Source organism: Taudactylus pleione, unplaced genomic scaffold, assembly GCF_031769625.1.
Source record: "Taudactylus pleione unplaced genomic scaffold, aTauple2 ptg000430l, whole genome shotgun sequence".
Lineage (NCBI taxonomy): Eukaryota > Metazoa > Chordata > Amphibia > Anura > Myobatrachidae > Taudactylus > Taudactylus pleione.
Genome location: NW_028284832.1, coordinates 366,790 through 385,803, shown reverse-complemented (window position 1 = coordinate 385,803; position 19,014 = coordinate 366,790). Strand labels below are relative to the sequence as shown.

The 19,014-nt window shown below is 49.0% G+C and overlaps 1 protein-coding gene across 1 annotated transcript; it reads right to left on the bottom strand.

The window, feature by feature from the left end:
• Window positions 1–972: 972 nt before the first annotated feature.
• CDT1 (chromatin licensing and DNA replication factor 1) lies at window positions 973–13,347 on the bottom strand. The gene is made up of 10 exons (XM_088447328.1): window positions 12,871–13,347; window positions 11,382–11,522; window positions 10,086–10,312; window positions 9,776–9,970; window positions 9,542–9,687; window positions 9,331–9,434; window positions 9,015–9,203; window positions 2,520–2,660; window positions 2,132–2,333; window positions 973–1,488 (listed from the first exon to the last, which is right to left on the bottom strand). Exons 1-10 carry the CDS (start codon window positions 13,180–13,182, stop codon window positions 1,325–1,327), a joined length of 1,821 nt encoding a protein of 606 aa, XP_088303454.1. The 5' UTR covers window positions 13,183–13,347; the 3' UTR covers window positions 973–1,324.
• Window positions 13,348–19,014: the final 5,667 nt, after the last annotated feature.

Sequence of the window (19,014 nt, the reverse complement as noted above, 5' to 3'; positions counted from 1 at the left end):
TTGCCGCATGCGAAAACACTAAGTTAGTGTCACAGCCAGTGGCAGTGTAACTTAATGTTTCACATACACAGAATATAGGTATGCTGCATATTGTTTTAATCAGCAGAAGCTGCTTGTGCTAACTATTTGCATCGCTTTGCGGATAAGACGCACTTGAAGGTAAAAAGTCAAAGACGCTCGGTGCTACCAACTCACACGCATTATGTAATGCAACTTGTAGCGCATGGAAGATAGATGGACACTTTCAGCACATCTACAGTATAGTCCTGCATTCTTTTTTCAACTACTATAAATTGTCCCTGTTTTATCCATACTTTAAATTGTATGGAGTACAAGAAATAGAATACTACGGGAGAAAATTCAATTCAGTGCGATGTTTATTAGCGACAGGATGAAGCTCCCACAGCTATTCAATACACCACACTGTTTGGCCAGGCAAAGGATTTCTTGCACATCCTGCACCCGCCCCCGGGGAATGCAAGGCAAAATATGACAGAAGTGCCAGGCATGCAGCAGTTTGCTGGCTTAGCCCAGAGCTAACAGCCGCACACCCGGCACTTTAGTAGGAGAATGCTGGTTACTGCACCTTAACACCCAGGTTAAGTCACAAGAACCGGTATTGACATACCTGCTTCCCGACAAGGCACACAGCATATCAAATAGCTGCAGGAGCCACTTTAACAAGACTAGCCACCATGCTTGGCTGCACACAGCCAGTCACAGCACCTAGAACACTGCTAGTTCTCCTGCACACAGCCAGTCACAGCACCTAGAACACTGCAAGTTCTCCTGCACACCTTAGCAGTGGGATGTGAGGGAAGACAGGTACCATGCACCACCTGTACTTAATCACCACACCACCCCCCCAAATCCTGCTACAGTACAAGAATTGTACTATTATAATAACTTGCGAGAATGATGAAACCTGCAAATAAAAAAAAATAAAAACAGAAGAATGTTTAGTAATGCAAATTAGTTTAATCCAGAGGAAAATATGAAAAATTTGCTCTTTACTGCTAAAAAATATAACTGTAGTTTAGAACTGTGCAAAATAAAATAACTAGGCTTTATCCAGTCGACGAGTCCAACAATGATCCACTAACAGAGGTCAGATATTAAACAAGTGCCATTTGCACGCCATAAAATGAGGAAAGATTCCTTTGTAGGTGGTTTAGTATAGGAGGAGAATAAATCTGTAACAGCAGAAATGATCATTTCCATAAAATGTCCATTTAAAAATTGCACATCTATATATAAAAAAAAAAAGTCTCAAGAATAAAAAAAAAAAAAACAAGACAGCCGGCAATTTCCCAGAACGCTAAAGTCACTGGGACTCTTCTTCCTTCATCTTCTTAGCCAACCTTTCTAATATAACATTCAGGTCCGTAGTCTTGTTTAGCTTGTAGTAAGTTTCGTTTCTGACAGAATGAATGGCAAGCCAGCCTGGGATCAGCTCCACCAATAGCAGAAGGTGTTTCTCCATGTCTCCTGCATGAAGGGGATTATATAGATCAGCACATTAAAAATGTGACCCAAACAGAATACACTCAAGTACAAGGCTGGGTGAAAGACAAAAACAAACCTTCAACAATAAGTGTTGTCCATGACTCGGACCATTTATACGACATAGAAAACTAGTTATTCTTTACATCATTATGCATTTCATAAAAGCAACTTTTTAATATTCCATTAGGCAGGACAATTAAGCATTTTCTTTGCTTAGTGCACCCTATTTATATGCAGTTTAACCATAGGCAACATGCAAATTATGGCATCAGAATACAGTAGTGGTTCCCAAACTCAGTCCAGGTTCTAATTATATCCATGCTTGAGCAGTTGGTTATATCAAATTGTCAGTTACTAATTAGGCCAACTGTGCCCAAGCAGTGATATCCTGAAAACCTGGACTGTTTGGATGCCAATGGAATACAGCAAAGGTACAGCTCACCAGCCTCATAATATCAAGCTGCAAGCAAACGTAACTGCAAAAACCTGTCAGGATGACCAAAGCTGTAACCTCTGGACTGCAGTCTGTCCTCCAGTTTGTAACCAGGAGTTGCAAGTGACCACAGGTAGTACGGCAGCTATAAGAGAAGCCCACTGGATGACACAAGGGGGATGTTTGTCTCACCTGAAGACATGGATGAGCAGTAACTGGAAATTATTTTGTTGCATACTATCTCTACAGTCAGGGCTGGCTTCTTCTCTGCCACAAACACATTGCGAAGAATACGGGCCAACTCCGGCAGCCTAGACATCATGAGGAGACGTTCTTCCTGCTGAGGTTTACGGGTCATCACAGCGTGAAGCTTCTGCATCTCTTTAGCCCGAATCTGAAGGGGGGAAACATTAAAATATTGCTAATCATGTAAGGGATCAGGATGTACTCAATTATAGGCACAAAAGCTGAAGACTTGGCTAAGAATACACCAAACTAGAATAATCCGTCTCCCGTGTTGAATTTTTAGAAAGCCCCACTCAGGCATTCCCCAGCAAACAGGTGTGTATCAACAACCTACCCTCTCCAGCAGGGACTGGGACACTCCTTTCAAGGCGCCTGGTGTGGACACAGGTTTAGGCCCCTCCTCCAGCACAGGTTTCTGGTCTACAACATTGCTCTCCGCAGTTCTCAAAGCTAGATTCGCAAGAGCTTTTTCCATCTTCATGAGAAAAAAAAAAAAGTAAATGTACACAACCAATTCCAATAAACATTGTACAACAAGACTACAAATGCAGTTTAAAAGGTTACCTAGCTGGAGCAACATGAATCTAGCTGCACAAGCGTATGAATGGTTTGCTTTGAGTACTACACAAGGACTTGAGCAAGCATTTTTTGCTCAATGAAAACATTAGGTAAAAGCTTCAACATTTTCATATTACATGTACAGATGAACACATTGAAAATGAACCACACAGAATGCTGGACAGAAGCTGTTATTTTAATAGGCTCTGTGCGTGCAGTATAGCCATGTAAAAATATGAGATATGGTAAGAACTTACCCTTGTTATCTCTATTTCTACGAAGTCCATAGGGTTCCACAGGATACCTTGGGGTATAGGTGTGACGTCAGTCGCAGGGCACCAAAGAGTTAAGCTTTCAGCCTCCCAGGATGCACTAGGTCCCCCTCCTATACCCCGCCCCCGGGCCAAGGCACCTCAGTTAGTTACCAAGCCATAGGCCGGAGGAGGAGAAGGAAGAGAGAGAACAAAGATCTGGACACATACAAGAATCACATTCTCACCACAGGGAGACGGAAAACCGGTGACCAGAGCAAAGCCCATCTGCAGCACAGGTGCGACAGGGCGGGAGTCCTGTGGAACCCTATGGACTTCGTAGAAATAGAGATAAGGGTAAGTTCTTACCATATCTCATATTTTCTACTTCAGGGTCCATAGGGTATCCACAGGATACCTTGGGGATGTCCCAAAGCAGTATCCTTTAAGGGTGGGGACGCTCCTGTGCAGAAAGGAGAATCCGCCGCCCGAAGGAAGCATCCTGAGAGGCGAAGGTGTCAAACCTGTAATACCTCACGAAGGTATGGACAGAAGACCACGTAGCAGCCTTGCAGATCTGAACTGCCGAGGCACCACGTCGAGCTGCCCACGAAGGACCCACAGACCTAGTGGAATGAGCCTTCAGAGAAGGAGGGACCGGTAGGCCTTCATGAAGATAAGCTTCAGAAATAGCCATACGGATCCAGGCTGCCAAAGTTTGCTTTGAAGCAGGCCAACCCTTTTTACAGAAGCCATAGGGGACAACAAAGCGTCCGACTTCCTAAACAAAGAAGTGCGGTCAACATAAGTCCTTAAGGCCCGCACAACATCCAAAGAGGCCTCACCCACGGAAAGACCCGGTGAGTTAAAGGCCGGAACAACTATTTCCTCGTTAATATGAAACTGGGAAACAACTTTGGGAAGAAACTCGGGCCGAGTGCGGAGCACTGCCCTGTTCCCATGAAAAACCAAGAAAGGGGGTCTACAAGAAAGAGCCCCTAACTCAGAAACACGTCTGGCTGAAGCAACGGCCAGAAGGAAAACAGTCTTAGCTGTTAGCCATTTAATATCCACTGAGCCCAGTGGTTCAAACGGCGGTCCTTGGAGAGCCCTCAGGACCACAGCCAAATCCCAAGGCGCCACAGGTGGAACAAAGGGCGGCTGAATACGGAGAACACCTTGCATAAAGGTGCGCACATCCGGGATTGTAGCAATCCTACGGTGAAACCAGACAGATAGGGCCGAAACCTGTACCTTCAAAGAAGCAAGGCGAAGCCCATGATCTAGTCCCGCTTGCAGGAAGGCGAGAATCCGAGACAGACGAAACTCCCGCGGTGCATAACCTCTCGGTCGACACCACTGGAAGAACGTATGCCACACGCGATGGTATATCCTCGCGGAAGACGGTTTCCGAGCTCGTAACATGGTACGCACCACAGAGCTGGAAAACCCCCAGGACCTCAGCATGGCCGTCTCAACAGCCACGCCGCCAAAGACAGCCGAGTCAGGTCCGGGTGAAGACAAGGACCCTGAGACAGAAGGTCCGGTCGTAGCGGCAACCGCAGAGGACTGTCCACGGACAGACCCTGAAGGTCTGAGAACCAGTGCCGTCTGGGCCACGCGGGAGCTATCAACAGGAGCGTCCCTCCTTCCTGTTTGAATTTCCGGATTACCCGTGGAAGAAGGGAGACCGGAGGGAACAGGTATGCGAACCTGAACGTCCACCGGACGGACAGAGCATCCACCAGAGACGCCCCTTCGTCTCTTGTGCGAGACCCGTACACCGGCAACTTGTTGTTGTGCCGGGACGCCATGAGGTCGATTTCTGGAAGACCCCACCTGTCCACCAGTAGTTGAAAAACGTCCGGGTGCAGGGACCATTCCCCTGGATGAACGTCCTGGCGACTTAGAAAGTCCGCCTCCCAATTTAGCACTCCCGGGATGAAGACCGCTGATATGGCCGGAAGATTGCGCTCCGCCCAAACCAGGATCCGAGAGACCTCTACGAGAGCCGCCCGACTGCGAGTTCCTCCTTGCCTGTTTATGTAGGCCACGGTGGTAGCATTGTCCGACTGGACCTGCACCGGGTGACCCTGGAGAAACCGCTGTGCCTGCAGGAGAGCATTGAAGACCGCACGGAGTTCCAAGATATTTATTGGAAGCTCCGCTTCTGTCGGTGTCCACCTGCCCTGGAACAAGTGTGGACCCGAAACTGCTCCCCAGCCCCGAAGACTGGCGTCCGTTGTCAACAGGACCCAATTTGGAACCCAGAACGGACGTCCCTTGTTGAGGTGGGTCGTCTTTAACCACCACGCAAGGGACAGGCGAACCTCCGGGGTGAGCACAATCGTCTGGAACTTCAGAGACTGAGGCAGCCCGTTCCACTTGGACAGGATCAGGTGCTGCAGAGGTCTGGAGTGAAACTGGGCGTATTCCACCATGTCGAACACCGACACCATGGAGCCCAGTAACCTCATCGCCGAGTGTAAGGACACCCGGCGGCTGTGCAGACAACTGCGCACCCTTGACTGTAAAGCAGAGATCTTGTCCTCCGTCACGAAGATCCTTTGCTGTCCCGAGTCCAATAAGGCTCCAAGATGCAGAATCCTCCGAGACGGGATTAGAGTGGACTTCTGCCAGTTGATTAGCCAGCCGTGCCATTGCAGCAGTGCAATGGTCAGGTCCAAGTGGTGTAACAGGAGCTCTGGAGATCCTGCCACCAATAACAGGTCGTCCAAGTACGGCAACATGCGGACTCCTTGCAGCCGCAGAGAAGCCGCCATGACCGCCATAGCGTCCTGTATGTCCAATGACACCATGTAGTCCCCAGGTTCCAGCGCCAGAATGATGGACCGTAGGGTCTCCATCCGAAACTTCGGGACCCGCAAAGACTTGTTGAGTGCTTTGAGGTTGAGAATCGGACGATATGACCCATTGGGTTTCTGTACCAAAAATAGATTTGAATAGAAACCCTGGCCCCTCTGGGAGAATGGAACAGGCACTATAACTCCAGCCTGGAGCATAGTGTGCAATACCTTCCGCAGCTCCGTAGCCTTGTTCCGGTCTGATGGTAGACCCGTGGTGAAGAATCGAGCCGGGGGTCTGTGCCGGAAGGAGAGGGCGTACCCGTGAGAGACCACCTCCAGAACCCAAGTGTCTGTCGTAGTGAACGACCAACACCGGGAGAACTGCAGCAGGCGGCCTCCCACCCTGGGATCCCCCAAGGGGAGACCCGGACCGTCAGGCCGCAGGCTTGTCATCTGGCTTGGGGGCCGGACGTCTGGTACTCCATGCCTGTTTCCGGGGCTTGACCGATTTCTTAGGGCCAGCCTGTCGAGGAAACGACTGTGGTTTGGGCCTGCCCTGGGCCCTAGATGACCGAAAGGACGATGGTCCAGAACCAGAAGGAGCAGCGGCCGACGGGAGACAAGCAGATTTGGCTGCCGCCAGCGTGGCCACAATCTTATCCAGATCCGGACCAAAGAGAACTTCTCCGGTAAACGGCAACGCTTCCAGACCTTTCTTGGATCTGCGTCCGCCTTCCAGGATCGCAGCCACAAGGTGCGACGAGCAGCTACCGCTGCTGAAGAAATTCTAGACACCAGAGTACTAATGTCTAGAGCCGCCTCGTTGATGTAGGTGGCCGAATCACGGAGATTGCCAATCAACTCCGCCTGTTCGGCCGGACAGTCGGATTCAAAAGAAGCCTCTAATGAATCCGCCCAGCGCTCCATCGCTCTGGCAACCCAGCAAATGGCCATAGCCGGCCGTGCTGCCCCCCCTGCAAGGGAATAAGCGGACTTCAGGCAGATTTCTACCTTGCGGTCCGTAGCATCCTTAAGGGAGGACATGGATGGCATCGGCAATGTGGCACTACGGACAAGACGGGTCACGTGAGAATCCACCTGTGGAGGGGATTCACACTTAGCAAAATAATTATCCGCGAACGGATAAGCCACCGCCAGGCGTCTCTGCGGCTGGTATCTTTTGCCAGGTTGTTTCCACGCCTCCTCTAAATGGTCCACCAACTGACCCGAAAGAGGAAAGACTGTGGCATCGCCCTTCACATCTTTGAAAAAGGCATACTTAGATTTAGCCGCTGGGGGAACTTCGTCCTCAATCACCAAGGCTGTGCGGACCGCCCGAATAAGTCCAGGAATATATACTTTGGACTTAGCATCAGCGTCCTTAGTATGGAAAGGTTCCTGATCGTAAGGATCCAGAATCTCCCCATCATCAGACGTCCCTTCGTCATCCTCATAAGGAGCGGACAGAGACGCCACCGGCCTTTTATGAGGCCGCATCACAGACTCCCCTTGCAACACATCCGACAAGTGCTGTACAGAACTCGTCAGGGAGTTAACCCACGCTGGCTCCTGAGAACCCGGGAGCGGGGAAATAGGGAGACTGTGGGGTACCACCAATTGTCGTGGGAACCCCTGCATGGGTGACGACACCACAGACTGCTGGGACAAACCCATCGGAGTAAACGCGGGCTGCGGAGCTAACTGGCCCACTAAAGCTGTTAACGCCTGAGCGAAACAAGCCCAGGGCGGCTCCTGTACCGGTGCTGTAACCGTAATAGGCCGCGCCATGGACAAACACTGCCGGCAAAGGCCCTCCGCGCTACCCTCCCCCTCCGCTAACGGTACTTTGCACGTGGTACACTGTAGCCGGAGGGGAAAATCACTTTCAGACATGATGGCACCACGTATGTGACCTCTCTCACCAATTAAGTATTAAATAGGCGAGAGACCACCCTGCAGCACCGCACCGCAAGGGCTTTAGCAGAAAGAACAGGGACAGTAATAAAGCTGACAGTTTAGAGAAGAAAAGTTACAGGCAGCGCTAGCACAGTCACATACAATGCAGAGAAATGACAATTCCTGCACTAACAGCGCTGATCACTCAACTACACAGACACAGGGCCTGGTAGGACACAGCGCTGCATACACAGACCTGAGCCACAGCGGAGGAGAGGTATGCGGGGGGACCCAGACCACGATGCTTCCTTCCAGACTTCCAGCAGCGTTCACCATGCGTTGCAGAGAAGATGGCCGCCGAGGAGCAGAGAGAAGCTGGCCTGGGGGAGGAGCGCTGACACAGGACCAGTCAGCACAGTGCAGAGAGGGCTGTGTGCAGCGGGGGAGGCGCCGGCTGTGAGACAGGGAAGGCGCGCTCCCCTGGCATGCATTTAACCCCTGGGACGCCGCAGCGCTACCGCTCTGCTGCGGTCCGCTGTCCCAGGGGGTAGTGGAAGCGCAGGTTGGTCGCCTGGCTCCACGCTGCAGCCAGTCCCCAGGGAGCCCCCTGCCTGGGGACTTAGGACCATGTGATCAGCGGGGACCCACCGCGGGACCCCGCTGCTTACCTCTGTCCCCCTTGAATCCGGCCATGGTCCGGAACATCTGGGGTCACCGCTAGCTGTGACCCCAGACGCCCACCAGCATCCCCGGATCAGTACCGGCGTTCTGGTACCGGCGGGGTGTAGGGAAGACAGCATGGACGTCAGGACTGACTGTCCATGCTGTTCATCCAGATGTGCAGCCACAGCTGCATGAAGAAAAAGCTTCAGGGGCTCTTCTAGCCCCCACTCCAACAGGTGCACCCGACTCCGGCCGGGCACCAAACTAAACTGAGGTGCCTTGGCCCGGGGGCGGGGTATAGGAGGGGGACCTAGTGCATCCTGGGAGGCTGAAAGCTTAACTCTTTGGTGCCCTGCGACTGATGTCACACCTATACCCCAAGGTATCCTGTGGATACCCTATGGACCCTGAAGTAGAAATTACTAAGTCCTGATAGGGAACCCAAACCAGGACTTCACACATTTCTGCCTGCCACATCAGGAAGGAAAAAAGCAGAAATGTCAGCACCCACTTGCATCCTGACAATTGAATTTCTCCATTGAGCACCCAACACTGACAGCCACCGGCACTAACAAATTAATTGCCCCTATGGGAGCTTTTTTTTTTTTTTTAATCAAAACTTCACACATGCGCAAGTTTACTTTACACACTCACCTTAGGTGTCATCATACCACGTGCTTTGTTCAACACCTCCTGTGCCGTGGATATCTTGTTTACTGGTGGTGGGAGCGGGAGCTCGGCTGGCAATATATCTGGTATTTCATCAACGTTGAACCGTGGGTGCCAGCGGGTAAGCTTGTCATCAGGCACCACCATTGGAGGATTCAAGGAAGCCAAGAAAGACTAATAAAGGGGTAAGTTGATTATTGAAAGTAAAATTTGCATTTAAAGCAAGAAAGGGGGTAATTTTTTTTTTAGGGGGGGGTAATGACACACTGAACATTTACTCAGCTGAAGCACCACCACTTACTCTGTGGTGCAGCTTTACTATGTTGGTCAGGCTTCGATGGAATTTCCGTCTGCGGTCCAAGAGGCAGCTTACTGTGAGCTGAGGGCGCCCCTCCAATTTATCGTCTGCGAGGACATGTATGTTAAATAGTTAAGTGCTAAAAACATGTTTACTCAATTAAGGCTGTAAAGAAAAAAGTTCAGAGTTCCTAGAAGAAGTACCTCCTACTCACCCTCTGGCACTATTGGGTCCATGGTAAGTTGGTAGTCTGACTTCTTCATCCCGTCCTTGTAGGTTGGTATGTTCTTCTCCTGTCTGAACTTGTAGGCAGTAGGATAAACAGTTTTGATCTGTCCCACATTGCGCTCCTCAAACTGCCTGTGGGGAGAAGAGTTGGGTTACACAAGATAACGGCACAAAACAACTTTACATTTGTACTACAAGAGAAAGCAAAACCACAACTTACTTTCTCAACATATCTTGGACTCCCTGCTTCACTTTGGAGAAGGTGATGGTCTCCGAGCGATTGAACAGCATGCCAACAATAGTGTCCATGCTCCGGAACATCTCAGCAAGAACTTTGTACCTGTACGGCAGCGACAGTCCAGGGGGAACATCCTGGGCAAGTGTATGGAAGCGCTGATAGGCCGGAGCCTTCTCACTAGAACAGGAAAATGTAACCTTTTACAAGCTCATTCTATTTTGTAAAGGAAATTGTAAACGTTACTAGAGCTATAACAAAAGAAAGGCAAGAGCATTGTCTGCATTGGAGCTACCTTTCCTCCTTAGGCTGCTCAGTCTGCTGGAGGTTCCCCTGTTCATCTGCAGTTTTCCTCCCTCTGATCTTGGTCTCGAGCTCTTGGGCTTGTTTGAGCTTTGCCTTCAGGTCTGAGATGGTCACCTTGCTCTGTGCAGGTGCAGCTGGAAGTTTAACTTTCTGGGAAAGCTCCTGAATCCTTTGCAGTCGGGACTTTAATTCTACAAGATTCTCCTTGGAAGGGAGCTATAGGAAAACCAGATCACAGATAATGTACAGGTTAAGCGTGCCTCTAAAATAGCTTAGTAATTCGCCATCTGGCAGATGTTAGAGTAGACAATCACATGTTACCACATGCACCTACTGCACGTAAGTCAAGGGACATATTTGAACAATTTAAGAATAGGGACATGTTACTGACCATCTGTTCTTATTAAAATGTCTGGGCTTTCCTATGCAGCAAACCAGCAAACTACACAGGGAATTTTGACTGACTAACATTGGTCACCACATTAAATCACCACACTACAACGGTATCAGTTTATTGAACGCTTATAACACGAGGTATCTTAAGTCACCTGATTCCCTCTTGGTTATTTCATAATTTATATGTACAGTATTACATGTTAATTATACAAGCACCTCTTGAAACATGGTCTCTGCACATCTATCTAGACACCCAGTCACCTTCAGCAAGAGTCAGGCTGGATGAAGATAACCACTCACCAATACCCAGTAGGCACAAAACATTTATAGAAGAAAAAAACAAATCTTATCCTGTCTTTCTGCAAACTGCAGTCCATGTAAGAGAAGCAACAGCCTGAAAGCCAAGTGCAGCGTATCACTGGTTACGCCGCAGTTACACCGCCTGCTTTGTACAGGAAAACCGGGTAATCGTTTCTGTAGCCAAAAAACACAGGCATGGAAAGCATCAGTTGGACAAAGTAGGGGCTCTATTTAACCAGGAGTCTGCTAGCACAATTCTGCAGTTTACATATTACTGCTATATTCTGCACAGCTTAAAGAAAGTTTACTACTTAACAGACAGTGGGAAGCTACATGTAACACTAAAAATCATTGTGAATTCCATAGCTGGCTTTGATGATAAATTCCCTATTGCCGGCTATGAAGCGATATGTAAAGCTGGCTGACGCATTTAAACCCTCACTGGCAAGGTTAGGCTCTGTTAGAGGACACCACTAGACAGTCACTTATAAATATCAACTATAGAGTTATCACTGCATAGTAAAGTGATACTAAAAGCAATCACCAGCAACTATTTCATAATATGAATGAAATATGCTGCAAGACAAACCTTGACATCAGTCCCACATGGGCTACTCTTCAATCCACCACTCTTTGGAGAAAGGGTCACATTAACCAAGTCCTTTATTTTCTTTCCCAGAGATGGAGGGGTCGCACACTGGATTTCAGCTTTGGAGCATGGACTGGAGAACTGAACAAAAGGAATATTTCTTAGTGATTACACAATCAGGGAACATTTTCACTAACTTTCAGCAACTCTGTAGTAACAATACACAAGATACAAAACGGATCAGGGTGTCTGGCATGGAAGTTCTTTATTTACACAAGAGAGGCACACAGCACTTTGCTTTGATTGCCTAGCCAACCTGTGGCTCTTCAGCTATGGAGAAACTACAAATCCCAGCATACCCTGCCAGTTAAGCTGGAGTCTAAATTCTATGTCTAAATTTCCTTCGCGGAGAGGACCCAGACATCCGATACTCTCCAACGTCATTCACTACCATCCATGTGTGCATAGAGGGGGAATATAGTCTTGTAGCGAGCGTAGCAAGTCACCGAGCCCACAAAGGGACAACTTTCTTCTTTACGTGGCCTTAATGGGCATGGAACTGTACTTCTGGCCTCACTCACGTCACTTCCAGCTCCCTAGCGAGAAGGGGAAATAAGCTCTACCCTAAAAACATGGCTGGGCATGCTAGCACTTCTTAACAGCTGGAGAGCTGGCAGAGAGCCACAGGAGCAAACAGTGGTGCAGGGGGATAGACATGGCTTCAGGTGGGGAAGAGGGGAACACTGCCTAGGGTGGGGTCTGGGGTACAGCCCCAGGTAGTGTCAGATTGCAGGGGGCATGAGGACAGTAAGGGGTGAGGTCAGGGGGGAACAGTGAGAGCTTCAAGTGAAGGCAGTGTGAGGGGGCAAGGGGACATGGCCTTAGGTGCAATCAAGGTGGCACAGGGGAGGTAGCAGGGAGACAGCCACAGGTGCATTCATGGTGGTGAAATTGGGGAAGGTGATAGGGTTCAGGGAATCAGACACAGCTGCAGTCAGGGGGGCTCAGGTGCAATCATGTGACAGCTTCAGAAGGGATTAGGTTTGTGGTTGGGGTCAGGGGGAGACATGGCCTCAGGTCAGGTCAGACTGGACAGTGGGAGCACAGGGAACATGGCCTCAGGCATGGCAGGGGAGACAGCCTCAGGCTGGAGGGTGGGGCATTGCCTCAGCTGGGGTCAAATTGAAGGGTGGGGGCAGGGGTGACATGGTCTCAGCTGGGGTCAAATTGGAGGGTGAGGGCAGGGGTGACATGGTCTCAGCTGGGGTCAAATTGGAGAGTGGGGGACGGGGTGACATGGTCTCAGCTGGGGTCAAATTGGAGGGTGGGGGACATGGCCTCAGGCTGGAGCATTGCCTCAGCTGGGGTCAAATTGGAGGGTGGGGGCAGGGGTGACATGGCCTCTGCTGGGGTCAAATTGGAGGGTGGGGGGACAAGGCCTCAGGGGGGGGGGGCAGCGGGACACATCCCTCAGGAGTAGGTCGGGTACCTGGGGTTCTTCCTCCGGTAATCTAAGCCTTTTACGAGCGGAGCTCTTGCCCTGCACCCCTGGGCGGGCGGCCTCCGGGTCAGAGTCCTGGCGGCTGCGCTTCTTAGTACTCCGCTTGAGAGACACGGGGGCTTCATTGTCCGCTCCCCGCTCCGGGCTGCAGGGCGGACGCAGCAACTCCTCCAACTTCTGACTACGGGTAACGGTGCGGGGCTCCGCCTGAGCCTTCCTCCGTCTGGTCTCCAGCGGTCCCCCCGCCGCCGCCTGATGCTTTCGCTGGGCAAAGAAGTCGGTGACTCGCATCTGCGCCATGGTGTCCGCTAATCTGTACCGTGCTCGCCGGAAAGACAGAGATAATGCTGATGGGGATCTGTCCACTTCCGTGCTCTGGGGGCGACGCGCGAAACCGCTCTGGGTCACTGCCCCGTCCGTGACGTCACGCCCGCCGATTCCTGCTATTGGCCCCAATCCAGGAAAAGAACTCCGTGTGGAACTCGGATTTCGCGGGCAAAACTACCACGTGATCGGCTATCGGAATGTTCCACTGAGTCTGGGGGCCGCTTCGTCAGCAAGGGGCGGGCATGTAGTTGGTTTATCCCAGAGTAGTGTCACGGTCTCTAGTTCATTTAGTACAGGTTCTCAAACTCGGTACTCAGGACCCCAAACAGTGCAGGTTTTCCAGGTTTCACAGAATCACAAGTGAAATAATTAGCTTCACCTGTGAATCTTTTAAAATGTGTCAGCGAGTAATGACTACACCTGTGCACCTGCTGGGTGACCTGGAAAACGTGACCTGTGTGTGGGGTCCTGAGGACCGAGTTTGAGAACCCCTGATTTAGTACATAGAGTACAGCACAGGTTCTCAAACTCGGTCCTCAGGACCCCAAACAGTGCATGTTTTGCAGGTCTCCTCGCAGAGTCACAAGTGAGATAATTAGCTCCACTTGTGGAACTTTTAAAATGTGTCAGTGAGTAATGACTACAGCTGTGCACCTGCCTGGTGATCTGGAAAAAGTTAACTGTCCTGAGGACAGAGTTTGGGAGCCACTGGAGTACAGTACATTGCATAGGCAAACGCAGGGGGGGTTTCCATCTGCCTGGAAACCCCCCTCCCTAGCACACACATGACCACAGTAGAAATAGTTATGTACTAGAATTTTGCTAGTGTTGCATGTTCTTCTCAGTATCACAAATGAAATAATTAGCACCACCTGTGGATCTTTTAATATGTATCAGACAGTAATAAATAATAAATAACCTGTGCACCAACTAGGAGATCTGAAAACATGCACTATTAGGGATGCTATAGAGCCCAATATGTACATATATGTCCAGGGCAGTGCTAGGTTCTTCTGCTGCTCCTCCAGGCTCCAGGACTTGCTCCAATAGTCTGGAATGGTGCTCACATCTAAAATAAAAACATTCAGCTCAGGCAGGATGACCCTATAGCCGCATCTGGCTTATTGTGATCGCTGGTCCTGTATATTCTGGAATTATGATACACAATACACTTTTTATGACGCATATTAAAACTGGTTGAGTACTAATTCTGCCCTCTTCATGGACTGGCCACACTTGCTCTAAAATCAAGCATTTGGAAACCCCCCTCTAGAAATCCTGCGTTTGCCACTGGCATTGTGTGTGTGCGTAGTACAGGCAGTCATACTGCTGCACGTTTGTATTTCTTTTTCTCTAATGCAGCTACATCCAACTGACCCCAAAATAAGGATTTTTCTTCTGAGTAAAGGGGCACAGGGGAAGGTTGGTCTAAAACAGGAGCTCTCACAAACTAAGAAATTGAGGAAGGGGACCTCACCCCTTGTGTATGTCTGTAATGTAGTTGTTGGCAATTTATTGCCATTAACAGCTCTAAAGGGAAAAATAAGTCTGAAATGATATATTTTAATAAGCGTCCTTACTACTACCGGTAGATTTGTGGGGTCTCTGGGACCTGTGAGGGCTATTATTAGTGATACAGCGATATAAGAGCTCCTCTGCTGCATTTGAGTAGGACAGTATCACATTGCCACTTCCTGGCGGCTGTACAGTCCCATCCATCTGTGAATCTGGCCCAAAGTGATAACATATTACATAGCATTGTACACTGAGAGGTTCATGATACAAATAGAAAACATGCATTGACCAGACTTCTATATAGTGTGTGGAAGTTGGACGTTTGTTATCCAGAACAGATGCGAATATTCGCCCATGTACAGAGTTGTACACATCTAGTGGTGTCATACTTGCCGACATTCAGCTCCCTCTTTCCGGGAGGGGGCTGAATGTCAGCTTACAGCTGGGGGTGTGGCCGCACGTTAATGTTGTTGTGGGGGCGTGGCCAGTGCAGGCCAGGGGCGTGGCCATGAGATCGCTGCTCCGCCTCCACTTCACAATGCCAGGGTCAACGGCATTGTAAAGTGGGGGGCGGGGCTACGATGACACGATTCAGCACGAAACGCGTCACCGGGCCCCTGCTGCGGGGGTTGTGCTAGTAACTCTGCGGGGGGGTAGGGAGGGATGGCGGCTTGCGGGAGGCTTGCCTGCCTTCCCGGGGGGGCGGGAGCGGCACCCGATAATCGGGAGGCTCCCGGCCAAATCGGGAGGGTAGGCAAGCCTGAGTGGTGTGCACGCCCTTTGTCCATACGTTAAGTTTGCTGCTAGTTATCAATGTGTACTTGCACCAGCCTATACTATTTACGAAATATATACCTGAAGCAGACTCTCCAACATGACCGTATAGCTGTGGGTCACCACCCACAGCACATAAGAGCGTGCAGGATGATGGTAGCGATGGTCTTGACCATCGCGACCATCGCCAGTGCGACCAGAAGCCTGTGGTCGGGGTTTTTGACCACAAGCCCTGGAGTGATTTTGGCTCTATCAGAGCCAAAATCACTCCCACTGACATCACGATGTCAGTGGGGCCGGCTTCTGACGGTAGGCGTTCCCTTGGGAACGCCTCCGTCCGGCAGGCACGCCCCCGGCACGCCCACCAAAGGGGGCGTGCTGTCAATCAACATCGACAGCACGCCCCCTTTGATCAGACACAACGAGCGATGGAAAGTCCTTCGCTCGTCGCGTCTGGCGCATGCGCACGACGGAGCTCCCTCCGTCGTGCGCATGCGCAGTGCACACCATCGACCCACTTGCGAGTGGACAGCCGCTTGCGAGTGGGTCTGAATGACGCCCAGTGTTTCCATCAAAAAATGTTGGTGTAAAATAAATCAATTGGTGATTTTTTGCCATTAACCCCAGAGTAGGCTATTTTTGGAATTTTAACATCTGATTAAAAAAATTTGCGAGGATGTCAAAAATCACTTTTATACTCTCAGCCGTAGAGAGAAATATATACATCCTTCCCCTCCCTCTATACAAATGTTTAAAAATAAACTTTTTTTATACTTTTAAAATGGACTGGATGGAAACATCGTTACATAAAGAACAACGTGTAGAAAAATTATTTGAAATATGGGAATCTTTTATTGATACTCTAAACATTTCTATTAAACAACAAATCCATGGCTGTTTTCGAACAATCCTATGGTATGAAACTAGAATATATCAATCTGACCCTCCTGTTCAGCTTGGATAATATATTATACTGTGGATGGGTGAAGCAGGGTCATGGGTGATCCTTTCCTTCTTTTCCTTCCTCTCTTTCCTTAAAATATAGCCTAAAAGTAACAAAATTCACTAAGTACTGTCTTTGTATAATTATTACATTACCTGTTATTAAAATGATTATGTTTTAAATATATTGTTTTATATGATGATACGATTCTATTTTCTCTAACAAATATATTGTTGTATTCATCTCTGTCAATGTTACAGAATGTATAACTAACATTTTTAAAACCTAAATAAATAAAATTAAAAAAAATAAGTTATTATAGTTATTGAAGTAAATGCCTTTCAGGGGTTCCAGTTTCATAATATCTGATTATACGCCTCCATCCTGCGACTCTGATCTGATGCTGACTACACTGTACGCATGTTTGCGGAGCGTATTTAATGGTTTCGCATTACGCAACTACAGGTGATGAAGTCACATATGGCTGCCATCTACCTTTACGACTTAAGAGGCATAACTCAGCTGTAATGAGGGGCTCTCAATATGGGGAAGATGTACTAAGCTCTGGAAAGTTATCAATTGGAAAGTGATAAACTACCAGCCACTTAGCTCCTAACTGTCATGTGTACAGGCTGTGTTTGAAAAATGACAGTTAGGAGCTGATTAATTGGTAGTTTATCATTCTCCAATTTATCACTTTCCAGAGATTAGTACATTTGCCCCTAACGCAGAGATCAGTGAGGAAATAATGACAACAATTTGGACTGTGCAGAGTCTGACGTAAGCGTAAATGCGCATGTCTTCAGCCTACCCTCCAACATATCCCCTTCCATCTGGTACAAAATGCTCTACTCCTGGGCTTCCCACCTAATTAATGATTGCAGACACCTGTGTTGAGCTTGTTAATAGATGAGGCAGGTGTATAGGCCCCCATACATCAGCAATCGTGCAATTTGCAATCGATTGTGTATTAAAGCTTTCCCTTTTTCAATCGATTGTGGCAATTCTGCAATCGATTGAAAAATGGAAAGATTTGTATACACAATCGATTGCAAATTGCACGATTGCTGCAATCAATTGCTGATGTATGGGGGCCTTATCACCACAGGTGGCTGCAATCATCAATTAAGAGAGAAATCCAGGAGCAGAGCTTTTTGTACTGGATGAAAGGGGTCATGTTGGAGAGTCTGCTTCAGGTATATATTTCGTAAATAGTATAGGCTGGTGCAAGTACACATTGATAACTAGCAGCAAACTTAACGTATGGACAAAGGGCGTGCACACCACTCAGGCTTGCCTACCCTCCCGATTTGGCCGGGAGCCTCCCGATTATCGGGTGCCGCTCCCGCCCCCCCGGGAAGGCAGGCAAGCCTCCCGCAAGCCGCCATCCCTCCCTACCCCCCCACAGAGTTACTAGCACAACCCCCGCAGCAGGGGCCCGGTGACGCATTTCGTGCTGAATCGTGTCATCGTAGCCCCGCCCCCCACTTTACAATGCCGTTGACCCTGGCATTGTGAAGTGGAGGCGGAGCAGCGATCTCACAGCCACGCCCCTGGCCCGCACTGGCCACGCCCCCACAACAACATTAACGTGCGGCCACACCCCCAGCTGTAAGCTGACATTCAGCCCTCTCCCGGAAGGAGGGAGCTGAATGTCGGCAAGTATGACACCACTAGATGTGTACAACTCTGTACATGGGCGAATATTCGCATCTGTTCTGGATAACAAACGTCCAACTTCCACACACTATATAGAAGTCTGGTCAATGCATGTTTTCTATTTGTATCATGAACCTCTCAGTGTACAATGCTATGTAATATGTTATCACTTTGGGCCAGATTCACAGATGGATGGGACTGTACAGCCGCCAGGAAGTGGCAATGTGATACTGTCCTACTCAAATGCAGCAGAGGAGCTCTTATATCGCTGTATCACTAATAATAGCCCTCACAGGTCCCAGAGACCCCACAAATCTACCGGTAGTAGTAAGGACGCTTATTAAAATATATCATTTCAGACTTATTTTTCCCTTTAGAGCTGTTAATGGCAATAAATTGCCAACAACTACATTACAGACATACACAAGGGGTGAGGTCCCCTTCCTCAATTTCTTAGTTTGTGAGAGCTCCTGTTTTAGACCAACCTTCCCCTGTGCCCCTTTACTCAGAAGAAAAATCCTTATTTTGGGGTCAGTTGGATGTAGCTGCATTAGAGAAAAAGAAATACAAACGTGCAGCAGTATGACTGCCTGTACTACGCACACACACAATGCCAGTGGCAAACGCAGGATTTCTAGAGGGGGGTTTCCAAATGCTTGATTTTAGAGCAAGTGTGGCCAGTCCATGAAGAGGGCAGAATTAGTACTCAACCAGTTTTAATATGCGTCATAGAAAGTGTATTGTGTATCATAATTCCAGAATATACAGGACCAGCGATCACAATAAGCCAGATGCGGCTATAGGGTCATCCTGCCTGAGCTGAATGTTTTTATTTTAGATGTGAGCACCATTCCAGACTATTGGAGCAAGTCCTGGAGCCTGGAGGAGCAGCAGAAGAACCTAGCACTGCCCTG